General features: G+C 38.5%; 1 protein-coding gene across 9 annotated transcripts in view; it reads left to right on the top strand.

Annotated features, from left to right (window-relative positions):
- The window catches only part of mpdz (multiple PDZ domain crumbs cell polarity complex component), a 114,480-nt gene that overhangs the window by 30,545 nt on the left and 70,772 nt on the right, over positions 1 to 13,163 (top strand). For all 9 annotated transcript variants that reach the window (XM_089125294.1, XM_089125333.1, XM_089125235.1 and 6 more), the window contains exons 6-11: positions 158 to 371; positions 3,071 to 3,199; positions 4,533 to 4,721; positions 5,858 to 5,960; positions 8,600 to 8,688; positions 9,058 to 9,259. In XM_089125294.1, coding sequence (XP_088981420.1) covers positions 158 to 371; positions 3,071 to 3,199; positions 4,533 to 4,721; positions 5,858 to 5,960; positions 8,600 to 8,688; positions 9,058 to 9,259 — 926 coding nt within the window. The remainder of the gene's footprint in view (positions 1 to 157; positions 372 to 3,070; positions 3,200 to 4,532; positions 4,722 to 5,857; positions 5,961 to 8,599; positions 8,689 to 9,057; positions 9,260 to 13,163) is intronic.

Raw genomic sequence — 13,163 nt, 5'->3', positions numbered from 1 at the left:
CGCAAAAACCAGTGAGGTTTGATGTTAAAAAGTGAGCGAATTTCTTTACTTTTACACTAGTGTTATGTCCTTATTTAAGCTTGAAACTTTCACTTTTTTTGCAATGTAGTGATGGTGAACTTTGGCTGTTAAGTGTATGTTCTCTGCTTTACCCTAGCGATGGAAAACTGAAGGAGGGAGATCAGATATTGGCAATTAATTGTCAGCCATTGGATCAGAGCGTCAGTCATCAGCAGGCCATCGTGCTTCTTCAGCGAGCATCAGACTGTGTGAACCTCACTGTTGCCCGTGGGCCCGTACCACAGCTTTCCAGCCCAGTCGTGTCCAGAACCCCCAGTGCTGCTAGCACACTTTCAGCACACTCCAGTGCGGTGAGACAAACACACATACACACACATAAATAAACCTCACTTCTGGTTTCTTTGGAGTGTTAATTTCTGAACCTGATGCATTTTTCATTTTAGTTTGGTTCATTTAGTAACATTTAAACACATATGAAGCTCAAATACGTGCCTAAAAAATCGGTCAAAGATTGCCTGAACAAGGTGGTCTCTGCCAGGTTGAAAATGAGTGGTTTGCTTGTGGTGAGAAAGCAATTCGACCCAATGGACCAACAAACTAAGCTGTATCATAATTTATAATAGGAAATTGATTATTATTCAGTTCAAGTGAAATATACTACTTTTTTGGAATGTTACACCACTAGAATGCCAAAAAAATGTTGAAAGTGATATTAAAGTTCTATTTCATGTCTTCCAAGTTCAAACTGCCAAGCAACGGCTAAGCATGTGAATATTCCTGCTGTGCATAGTGGGGAGTGAGACATACATAATAGAGATGTGACAGCCCCCTTTTTTTAAAAGGATACGACCCCCCTACTGCTCTCCTTTTGGGATTGCAGATTATGTAGTTTGTTTGAACTTCAAGTCATCAACATCTGTGAACTGGACAAAGCACTCAAAATTGTTAATAGTTAAAAAGCAAAAATAGGTACTATATAAACATTTTCTAAATCAAGTTGAGATTTGTGGGGGCTCACCCAGCAATGTTTATGCCGTTTTAAGATAAATCACTTGTATTCATCTTTTGTAAGTCGCTTTAGATAAAAGGATCTGTCTTTGGATAAAAGCACGTCTCTCAGTAGACAAAAACTCCAGAAAACAGTTTTGAAAGTTGTAAGTTGTGAAAATGAAGTGATCTAGGAACAGTGCTTGCAATTGTAAAGACTGTAAGTCGATCCCTCTCAGACTTGTTTTCATCCTTGTTAAATTCAATATGGCGTCTAACCTAAACAAGGTCTATCCACAAGTTTCCGAGGGGCGCTCCTGTAAAAAATAAAGTGGGTGAAACTTCCGGTGAGGCGGCGGAAGTAGCATTCCAATGGTGTTTTGTGTGTTAGTTAGCGAAGAGGCTAGCTGTTTTACGGAGAATTATTTTACTATTTAAAGACGCAAATCTTTATGAGAGATGTCGTTACGGAGCTCAGGGACAACATGTGCTGTTCGCGGTTGTATGTATAACCGGACTAAACTAATTCAGTGGCTTAAACGTGATTGTTTTGAACATTAAGCCGAAAACGAAATCAGATGATCCTGCCAGAGCGCGTCTCTGATCCTGCCAACGACTGTAGTTTCCATCACCTTCCAAAAGACGACGAATCTTCCTGTGTACATTTGTTTAAATTCTTAATATTCTATAAACTCTATCAGCATGTGATTGGCTGTTCGCTACTGATGTTACACCTAAACTCAGGATCAAAGCCTGTGTTGACAGAAAACCAAATGTGCCAGTAATGTATTCCAGTAGCACATTCATTTATGATTTTGAATAAACTCAAAAGCACAATGACTAAGTGTGTATTTTTTTATTTTAATTGTTTGTCAGCTCGCACAACTGTCTGTCAACATGCCTTGATGAGTATTGATTATTAATAATGTTATTATAATACTCCCAATCAACTACTGCGGAGGGAAAAGGTACTGTTATTTCACCCTTTTGAATTTCGTTGAGGTTGTGTTCCCACATCGTTAGCTAGTTTGGATCGCTATAACTTGAATGACCGTCAACTGTTGAATGAACGAGTGTCAAGCATGTCAAATCGCGCTTTGTTTACTTCCAACCGGAAGTCGCGCCCGCTTTTGACGCAAGGCATCATGAAGCGTAGGAAACTTGTGGATAGCTTCTGGTTTTCTTTTGAACCTGTAAGTTTTGTTTTAGTGTGTCAGATCAAAAATTTTGGAATATGGCACCACAGTGTTGATGGATCTATTGTTTTGAATTAATTAACTTAATCTCACCTGTTTCCCGGGCAGTAGCACAAATATGTTTTACTATCGATTCATTCTGAAAGTTTTTATAAGAAATTGACAATAAATATACTTTGCTAAGTGACTAGTGGGGCAGGGACTATTGTATATATTTTCCAATTCAGAATACATAGCACCATCGACTAGTGTGGAACACTGGGATTACTACTTGCATAACAACGGCTGTCGCATTGAGCGACAGAGGTGATCTCTGGTGCCTATGTGATACTTGATAGTCCTCAATCATGTCCACTGGTGTGTCATTCCATCAGGAGTGTAACTGTGTCACAAGCCACTCCTAAAGGAGTCTCTGTCACAGACGTCTTTGCAGCAGTAATGTGGTCATCTACCTTGATGTGGGTGAGTTGCCTTCAGGTCACTATTGATATTGGTGATCCACTGCATTTAGTCAGTCAGGAATTTTGAAAACTTGAGTTACAAAATACAACAGTCAAATGACTAGCAGTTAATGTTCACTTCACAAGTTTTCCGAAGAGTGGGAACAGGGGGCGTTCTCTTATAGGGGTGGCTGCATACAATACCAAAATCTTTTGTTGGTATTGTATTTTAATCCTTGTTAAATGAGGTAGTAACATCCACATTTTTTTTGGCACATTTGTGGTCATCATCTGTCAATGATAGAATCGCTGTTACATTCTTATCTCACATTTTTTGGAAACAATTGAATACAAAAAATATGAACTTGCCACATGTGTTTAAAACTACATTTGTTTATCAATATAAACAAATGGTGTGCTTTTTAGACCCACTGGACTCACGTGGAGACAATTGAGCTGGTGAACGATGGAACTGGTTTGGGCTTTGGGATTGTTGGCGGTAAAACTACTGGTGTTATCGTCAAAACCATCCTACCTGGAGGCATCGCGGACCAGGTAAACATCAGATCCTCCATGTTTTGTTTTATTCTGTTTCTGGGTGGCTTTATCAGTTCATGTTGACTTTTTTATGCATCTTTCTTTCTAATATGTATTTCTAATATATATAAATGTACCTTTTATATTCTCGTCAACCTTAAAGGGATAGTTCACTTTGAAATTAATTTTTGATATGTTTTAGCTTACCTCAAGGGCATCCAAGATGTAAGTCTCTTTGTTTCCACAGTATTTTCAATTTTGACATTTTTCAGTCAAACCGTTGTTGTCTATCAGTCATACACTGGAAGCTAAGGGGGTCCACAAAAAGCATGCACAGAGAAGTCAAAATTAAACATGATTTAATGACTCGTAAATGTAAGTACACATTTATGGCCTAAGACACGAAACAAGCTTTTTTTGTGAGAAAACGAACAGTATTTATATCGTTTTTACCTCGTGTAGTCAAAGTGACGTCCAAGTGATCTGAATCAGTTGTGCAATGTCCAACTGAACCGAACTGAATCAGTTCAATGTTACGCCGGAAGAGATCGCTTGCGCGCCTACGTCACTCAATATTTACACAGAGATTTCGGAAGTTTTACCTTTTACTAAACATATTTAGATATACCAAAATCGTCTTCCATTGCGGTTTCCCGTATATCTAAATATAGTGAAAGGTAGTGAAAAGGTTTAGTGAAAGGTAAAACTTCCGAAATCTCTGTATAAACAAAGAGTGACGTAGGCACGCAAGCGATCACTTCCGGCGCATGCGCAGACCGAAGCGCCCATGCAGTCAGATCATTTTGTCATGGCTATGATTACAAGAGGTAGAAACGATATAAATACTGTTCGTTTTCTCACACAAACCGCTCGTTTCGTGTCTTAGGCCATCAATGTGTACTTACATTTACAAGTCATTAAATCATGTTTAATTTTGACTTCTCTGTGCATGCATTTTGGCCCCTCCCTTAGCCTCCAGTGTATGACTGATAGACAACAACGGTTTGACTGAAAAATGTCAAAATTGAAAATACTGCGAAAACAAAGACACCTACATCTTGGATGCCCTTGAGGTAAGCTAAAACATATCAAAAATTAATTTTGAACTATATAAAACTACATAAAGTGAACTATCCCTTTAAACGTTTTGCTTTCTTTGCAAGCAATTAAAGAAAATTAACAAAAGACGTAAAAAACAAAACTTAAGTCAACATTATGACATAAATGAAATAATTGTCAAATAACCCTGTGAGGATTCTTGTTAATTTAACCCAAGAACGAAAACAGTGAAGGTTGTCTTAAAATCTGTTTATGAAATAAACAAGTTCGCTATCTCTCTCATTGCTTCTAGGATGGTCGCTTACGAAGTGGGGATCACGTTTTGCGAATCGGTGATACAGATTTGTTTGGTCTAAGCAGTGAGCAGGTTGCTCAAGTTTTAAAACAATGTGGCAACAGAGTTCGACTCCTCATCAGTCGTGGGACGGCAGACGATGCCCCGCCTGCTCCTGTCTCCTTGCCAACTGTAACGGAGCAACAGGTACAGTGCCCTTCATATAGACCCCTTTTTAGTTAGTAAACATGGTGACATTTTTTTGTGGGCGGAGCTTAGGTGGTGGCAGAACGATCCCTCTGGCCACTTTACTAACGCTAGTTAGCTAGTTTTGTTAGCTTGTTTTTTAACAATGACTGGAGAAAATCAGATTTTATCTTAATGTGTAAGGTCACTCACTGTCCAGGACCACGATTGTTATTTTCAAAAGTTAATTATTAATGGACGGAACCAGATTGGCTGACCCGTAGCCTACACGCACACTCAATGCATGGACGATCTTAATCATGGACGATTAACGTTACCTCAGTTGAGTGGCCTAACTTCTACACCTACCCTAGGCCGTGTGTCCACCAAAACGTTTTTTTCACGGGCTGGCGTATGTTTTCAATTGTTTTCAATGGGTTTGAGTGTAATGAGGTGCTGAGCAGTTTTTTCACTCCGAAGAGCTGAGTCTCCGGCGTTTTTTACTGGTTGCCGAGAGTTGAACATTTTTTAACTTTGGGTAAAATGCAGCGCTCATCACTGTCACTTTTTACCCATCCGTCCAATCACAGTCGAGGAGGGGCGGGACAAATACCACACAACCAACTGTCACAACATTCTTTTTGTACAACATCAACATCGAATGGCTTTATTATGTAGCCGAATCTGTGTTGGTTTGTATTGGCCACCTCCAGTTTTCACTTTGTTTTGCCTCCAGCTAGTGCCGTGATGTAATTGTGACTTCGCCGCAAAAGGGGTCTATACAGATCAGTCTGAACAATATGTAAAACACTGAGCTGTTTAAGTGTGGTAACTGATTTACCTAGAGGTATATGTTATTGCTCAGTGGTTGCTCTTTCATGACTCACAAGACTTACCCAGAAGTGCTCACTTATGTCATTAGAAGAAAATGAAACAAAGAGACCAAATGACATTATGTACAGTGAGAACATAAGAGAATATCTGTGTGGATAGCACAACACAGATACTTTGGTCTTGGTTGAATCTATTAAGAAATATTGCATGTGTTTCTTATTTTTTTCTTTTATCTAATATAATTTTTTTAATAAAATTGATCAAATTTAAATTTAGAGGTTTCTTTTTTATTCTGTTTTCACTGCAATGTTTTCTGTTTTCAGGGTTTTGAGGAAGAGGAACAGGGCGCTTTTGATGTTAGCTTAACGAAGAATGCTCAGGGATTGGGCATCACCATCGCTGGATATGTTGGGGACAAAACCTCAGGTGAACTTTAAATCATACACCAAATTATATCACCAAACAGAACCTAAGTGCATACTGAACAAACTGATGAATATTGTATTCAGTAGGCACTGTAACTATTGCTCTTGCCCAGATACTAAAGTCTTAAACTTCAGATTGTAAATGTTTGGGCTATGGACGTCACGTGAATGATACCTTGAATGCTGCTTGTTAAATATTCATTTAGTGTTATGATTTGCTGTATATAGATGTGACAGTCCCTTGTAAAATAAGTAGCTCAGTGGTTCCCAAACCTTTTTCATGCAATCACTTAATGCTCTCAAACATGACTTTGCTTGCAAAATCCTATAGGATTTACTTGATACATTTTAATTAATACTGTACTGCAAGTACAGTGCTACTACTCAACATCAACAGGCTTCACTTTGTGTTTGTGATGTGAATTTTCTAAGTGGCGTTTTAACTAGTTCGCACTTCATACTGTCAGAAGCTAATATTTTGAGGCATACAACACACAGTGACCTCTCTTTATTATCCACCATTGTACTGGTGAATCCATGGGAGAGATATGCCTCATCATATTTTCTTCTCTTGAGGCTATCTACGCTGGATGCGGCAAAGCCAACGTTGGGGATTTTGTTGGGGATTTGTCATGTCACACTGCATCATGTGTAGACAGCATCACTGATTATAATGGGTGTAGTCACATTGTTTAGGTAGTTGTAACGTTTGAAGTAGATTCGTCTTCTGCTTTACTTTACTCAGCAAAAAACTAGTGTGCAATAAACTAGTGTGCGAGGCTGCACAGCTGATGCAAATGATTGCATGCCAATGTGCATTGGCTTGTTTTAGTTTCACTCGAAGTAGATTGGCCTCTCTAGCGAGATTCCTATTGGTCAGTCATGACCTAAGTCTCTGTTCCCTCCCTCAGGGAATGAGGGTTACCATATGTAACCGAGACGTTTCTTCAGAGGCTCTTGTGTTCATTTGTACATCCAAACACTGATCAACTGCCATGCTTCGCTAATTTGCAAGCCATGATATCTCTCAAGGAAAAACTCAAATCACGTTCACGCATTTGTACTTCCTAGCTCATTTTCTCATGGGCAAACCAAATTCTCTAGGCGGGCAAAGCAGAGAAAGACGAGGTTACCTTTCCTTCATATAACGTCATACGGAGGAGATTCAAAATCAGCCTGTCTGAACTTTCATTTTCTTAAAGGCACAGAAAGATAACCAAAGCTCGGTTTGCACCGAATTGAATTTCTAGCCACTGGGGGGCTATATACATGCTAGGGGAACTCATATTAATGTAGAAAAAACTCAGAAAGTGAAAATCTCATGTCATGGGACCTTTAAATTTGTGCCAGTTACAGTGAGTTTCAGGGTAAGAGGATCCATAACGGCTTCGGCGCCTATGCTTTGTTGTTATGCATCGTTATCATTGGCATATGGAGGATTTCATGCTTGGGAAAAGCTGTCCTCGAATCACTTCTCAGAGTGAAAAAATGTGCTGTTGCTATAAGGTATAACTATTTAGATATAACTATTTTCATAGTATTTCATTTTCTCCATAGAAAAATTATGTTTTTATGAAAACTTTAAAGACTGTGAGTAGACCTACTGTATCCGAGGTTGTCAATGATTTTATATGCCTTGAAAAAGTCATCAATTTGCATCAAAGGTGACATGTTATACCCCTTTTCACAAGATGTAATATAAATCTATGGTTTCCCCAGAATGTGTTGAAATTTCAGATCAAATACCCCCAGTTCATTTATTATAGCTTGTCAAATTTGCCCCATTTTTGTTGTGTCCCTTTAAATGCAAATGAGCTGCTTCTCCCCTCCCCCGTTCAGAAGAAAGCCGATCCTTTACACATGCTTCGGCTACTCCGGCAATAACAAAACACGCAAATCTCATCCAAAATCTCAGAAATAACCAGTAGCGGAGTGCAGCCTCATGAAGAGACATATAAATCTCATATTATTTTTTAAGAATACTTTTTTTTATTATATTATTTATTTTAATTAGTATTTTACCCTTTGTTGTATTATACTATAAGATAGATCTGCACAATTTATCAATAAAAGATTGCGATCTCGATTTAAACACTGACACATGATTATATTCCTTAATATCAGTGCTTCTCTATTAAAACCTTCTTTTAAAAAGTATGATCACAGCAGTCCTATTGTGTCCTACTTGTACACCAGTAGGTGGTGACAAGTGAATGTTTTGTCATTGAATCATTCATTCAAGAGATTCATTCAAAAACACTGTATGTGCCTCATTTCTGAGGCACTCAGCATACCCAGTTAGAGAAGTCACCTCTCGCCACTGCTTCCAGTGCTCATTCAAAACAAATAAGCACTCTTCTTTTTCCCAATGGGTTTCTTTCAAGTTTAACTTTCAATGTAAGTTACATGTGATATTTTGTGTTTCCCACTCTGTTAAAAAGAGATTTTATGATGTAAAGCCTGTATGTGCAGAAAAATATCACTCCTGACTCCTGATTTCAAGTATTCTAATGTTTCTGTCCCTGACAGTGACAGGCTTGATATTTACGGTTTCTCTTTCTTACTCTGGGCAAATTTCAGCTCAAATATGTATTCTCAATCTAGCGTTTAACCTTTGCTGACTGTAATTTCCTGTTGCAGAGCCCTCTGGGATATTCGTGAAGAGCATTTCGAGGGACAGCGCGGTGGAGCAAGATGGGCGAATTCATGTTGGAGATCAGATCATAGCTGTGAGTTATTTATTTATTTATTTGAGTTATATATTTATTTTATACTTTTATAAACATGTTTAGTGTTGGAACGCTTATCAACGTGAAAGGTTTTAATGCTTACAGGTGAAATTGCTTCTGTGTGTATGAATGTATGCTTATGTGTATATGCATTGGGGTCGGCGAAATAGCAGTTTGAGATATTTTATTCATTCGCATAAAGTTAAACTTTTCTCATTTATTGAAAAATAATTCATTCCCATCAGTTTGTTAATGAAAATCCCTCCCATATATATTGATCTGTGTGACTTGGACTGTCAAGGGTCGTAAATTTTCTCAACATGAGATTGAAATGTATTGAAGTCTAAACTTGCGTGTGTGTGTGTGTAGGTAGATGGTGTGAATATCCAGGATTACACCAACCAGCAGGCTGTGGAGATTCTGAGACATACTGGTCAGACAGTAAACCTGAAACTAGTCCGACGTGGCTTTAAACCAGAGGACGCATGCCCATCAGTCATACCTGTCACTGTGGAGACTACTCCCAGCGCATCAAGAAACTCAACAATGGAGCGAACAAATACCAAGCACGGTACCTCATGCCCAATTACGGTTGTCCTGTTGAATGAGTGCTTTCCTTTTTCAAGTAGATAATATTAAAACCACTTAACTGTCACCGTCCCACAGGTGGGACGTTTGCCACTATATTTTTAAAACAATAATATCTTAGTAAATACCTTAAATAATATTGACAAACTATATATCATTTGAAAGCTTACAATCTCTAGTTTCCATATTTGGTGACTGATTTTCAAAATATATTACAGAGGAGCCATAATTTATCAATATGCAACAATAATATTTTCATGCTTATAAGGCGTGTTCAGACCTTTATTTTAAAATAGCAGTAAACATGAAAAATCATGAAAAAATGGTAGATACCTCAGTTTGTTTTCATGCCAAAAGTTCAAAAGATAGAATCCATTCAATTATTTTGGGAAAAAAAGGTCTGAAAAGTTTGAAATATCAAGAAAATAATAATAAATTCACCATTTGTGACGTGGCAGCTAGCTATGACTTACATGCGTGTTCTTTGTATGTGTTTCTTAGAGGTTCAATTCATATCAAAATCTGCCAAACTTCCCATGCTACTTCTGAATAGGATCTCTACTTCAGAAATTGTATGAAAATTGTGAAAATAATGGTTCATATCACTCAAAACAGGAATGGAAATGCAGGCGCCCTTATATGGGCAGTAATGGAGTCTGATTGTGCCCTAGTGAAAAAGTTTGGTACTGCGCTCAAACAAAATCTCACTGAAAGCTCATTTTTTGAGATATCAACCTAAAATTTGAAACACAACTTGTTCAGATTTTTGGCTTTGATTTTTCTGCAGTTTTAGAGTAGCCCAGGTTTTGAAAATATATATTTTATGTAAAATATGAATAATTAATATTTTTGCATTGTACATTTCCATAAACTCAAACCTCTATAACTTTTTTTCTGTTTCACTTTCTTAATTTATTTCACTTCTACAAAAATCTGCCAAATGTCTTCTTTAAAACAAGACCAATCATATGTCTATATTCCAAAGCATTCTTGAATTACAACCATTTAAGTTCGAAATGTGCATTTTCATGTCTATTCAAAAAAGGGGGGGTGACAGTTAACAGGTTAAAGGGATAGTTCACTTTGAAATTAATTTTGGATATGTTTTAGCTTACCTCAAGGGCATCCAAGATGTAAGTGTCTTTGTTTCCACAGTATTTTCAATTTTGACATTTTTCAGTCAAACCGTTGTTGTCTATCAGTCATACACTGGAGGCTAAGGGGGTCCACTAAAAAGCATGCACAGAGAAGTCAAAATTAAACATGATTTAATGACTCGTAAATGTAAGTACACATTGATGGCCTTAAGGTTGCACAATTAAAATGAAATAAAATCTACACCATGATATGGGTTAGTGCAAAAGGCTGCAATTTAATTAAATAAATATATTGTCTGTATGAGCTGTGTGCTTTAAAATGGACCTATATGCAAAATTCATTTTTGATAAGGTGTTTGAACACCGATGTGTGTCTACAGTGTGTGTAAACAACCTTTTTTTTTATAATCCCCATAAATAATTAACAATCTATCCAAACTCGTGGTTTCAATACACTTACTACGTAAGAGTAGGGAAGCCCCGCCCATGATAGGTGACAATCTTCCCTATAGAGGGAATGTGCGTGATGTCATCGTCGGCCGGAGTGCCTGCAGTTACTCACAGTGAGTGGCAAAAAGACTGAGCGGCTGTATATTTTTTCAGCGTGAATGCCGCGAAAAACTAACACATATAAAGTGGGAAAGAGGTATATTTTTACAGACTGCTATAGTAAGAGAAGCAAATGGATCGCTGCAATTCACAGAAACAACTGGACTCAGCGAAAGGTGGATTTGCAGTTATCGTTTTGTGTCAATAAGCTGAATTTAGGTGAAAAACCAAACCATATAGTTTGTATTGTTATATATATATTAACAACTCATCAATTAAATATTTATGAAGATCAAAAAAAACTATAAAGTTTTAGGGCTGGACGATATGATGATACATAGGCTATATATAACACTGATATAAGTGATCACCCGGATTTAGACCCACCTATATTGTATTTATTTAAAGCGTTCACAGGCAAATTTGCTTTATGTTTAGGTCTGTATTGCTTTTATTTCCCCGGTGTCGAAATCAGGCAAACATAAATGTCAGGCAACACGATTCCTGGCTGCATGTCAACATCCATGGATCACTGGATCTTTAGTAAGTTGTAAGGAACACTATATTGAGTCCAACATTTAGTTTAAATTGATAACATTTTTAGTTTTAGTCGCATTTTCACAGTTTCCCCTATTAAATCCAGTCACGCCGCAGATCTTTTGCCACTCAGTCAGGGATTGTTCCGGCGGGAAAGTGACGTCAATGCATTCCCTCTATTAGTATAGTTCTCACCCTGACTGAGTGAGACGCAGCCCTCTGCAATTTCTGTTTACTGGCTGTAGCAGCTGGGGATATACAATGTCTGTGCCAAAAAACATTACGTACTGTTGTTGGATGTACCAACGAACATAAGAGTCTCCATAGACTCCCAGGATCTGAGTCACTGAGGACACCGGGATTGAAGTTGTTACTCGAGGATGGATCAGTTTGTGATCCAGCTTACAGTCTCTGGAGTGATAGGCTCCTAGCCATGGCAGTAATGAAAGGGAGTGAATTTTTTATTACAGTTGAGGCTCGGTGACAGGCAACTCTAGTGTGGAGTCCATGTGGCAAAAGTATGAGCGAGCGGAAGTGGACTTGTTCGCCTCAGAGAAGATGACCCACTGTCCCTTCTGGTTCACCCTCACTCCTCAAGCTCCTTTGTGGCTAGATGCCTTTCCTTGGATATCTTTGCTCCCCATGGTTCTAGCGAGGGGATTGCCTGGACCGAGTCCACCTTCTCAGAGCATGGTCCTCGAACCTGGTTTCTCTTCTAGATGGCATTCCACAGGAGATTCCAGTTCAGAGAGATCTTCCTTCTCAATGCAAGCGACAATCTCCCACCCTAAAGCAGGAGATCTAGAAACTTTGGGTCTACCTTGAGTTTCGAGCTCATATATTCTGGTCTCTCAACCAAGGTTGTTTATACTGTTCTGAGTTCTAGAGCTCCTTCCACTAGGAAGCTGTATGCCTTAAAATGGATCATGGTGCGAGCAGTGCCACTTCAAACCAGTCGACTGACGTGTTGATTCAGTGCTGTTGTTCGTTCAAGAATTTCTTCAATGAGTTTGATCCCAGCTACTGTTGTTCGTTCAAGAATTTCTTCAATGAGCTTGATCCTAGCTACTCTAAAGGTCTATGTGGAAGCCATTTCAGCTAGCCACATACCTTTAGATGGAGCTTTTGTTGGAGGACATCCTCCGGTGTCTTGGTTCTTGCATAGTGCCACACAGTAGCTGCGTGTCGCGAGTTCCTTCTTGGGACCTAGCATTGGTCCTGGGAGCATTACCTGCTTAGACTTTGCTCCAGGTGATTTCAGAGCTATACCACAACCCAGACCAAACTATACTATATTCCAAAAGTTCTGGGGCCTCATTTTAAAACATTGCGTACGCACAAAAGAACGCTCTCTACGCAATAATTGGTATTTATAAAAAGAAAACTTGACGGGAAAATGTGCTGTCCTTCACGCAAGCTCTGACCCAGGCGTACGCACAAAAACGGTGAAATGAGAAATGGCGACACCGTCGGCAGTTGGAAAAAACACGTGAAAGTGTGTGAAACTGTAGACGGTTGTGTAAAATAAATGGCAATACTGCCTCTCATAAAGAACACGAAGACTTCACAAAACAAGTCTTACAATTAACAGCCTACACGAACACCGTTTGATAGATCTGCAACAGAAATGCAAATTAACACATATTTCCAAAAAGAAAAGTGAAATATGTTGTGCAATAATATTGGCATGTTATACAATTCATC

The sequence above is a fragment of the Pimephales promelas genome, chromosome 1 (genome assembly GCF_988280905.1).
Source record: "Pimephales promelas chromosome 1, fPimPro1.hap1.1, whole genome shotgun sequence".
In the NCBI taxonomy this organism is placed as follows: Eukaryota; Metazoa; Chordata; class Actinopteri; order Cypriniformes; family Leuciscidae; genus Pimephales; species Pimephales promelas.
This window is presented reverse-complemented; position numbering and strand designations above follow the sequence as displayed.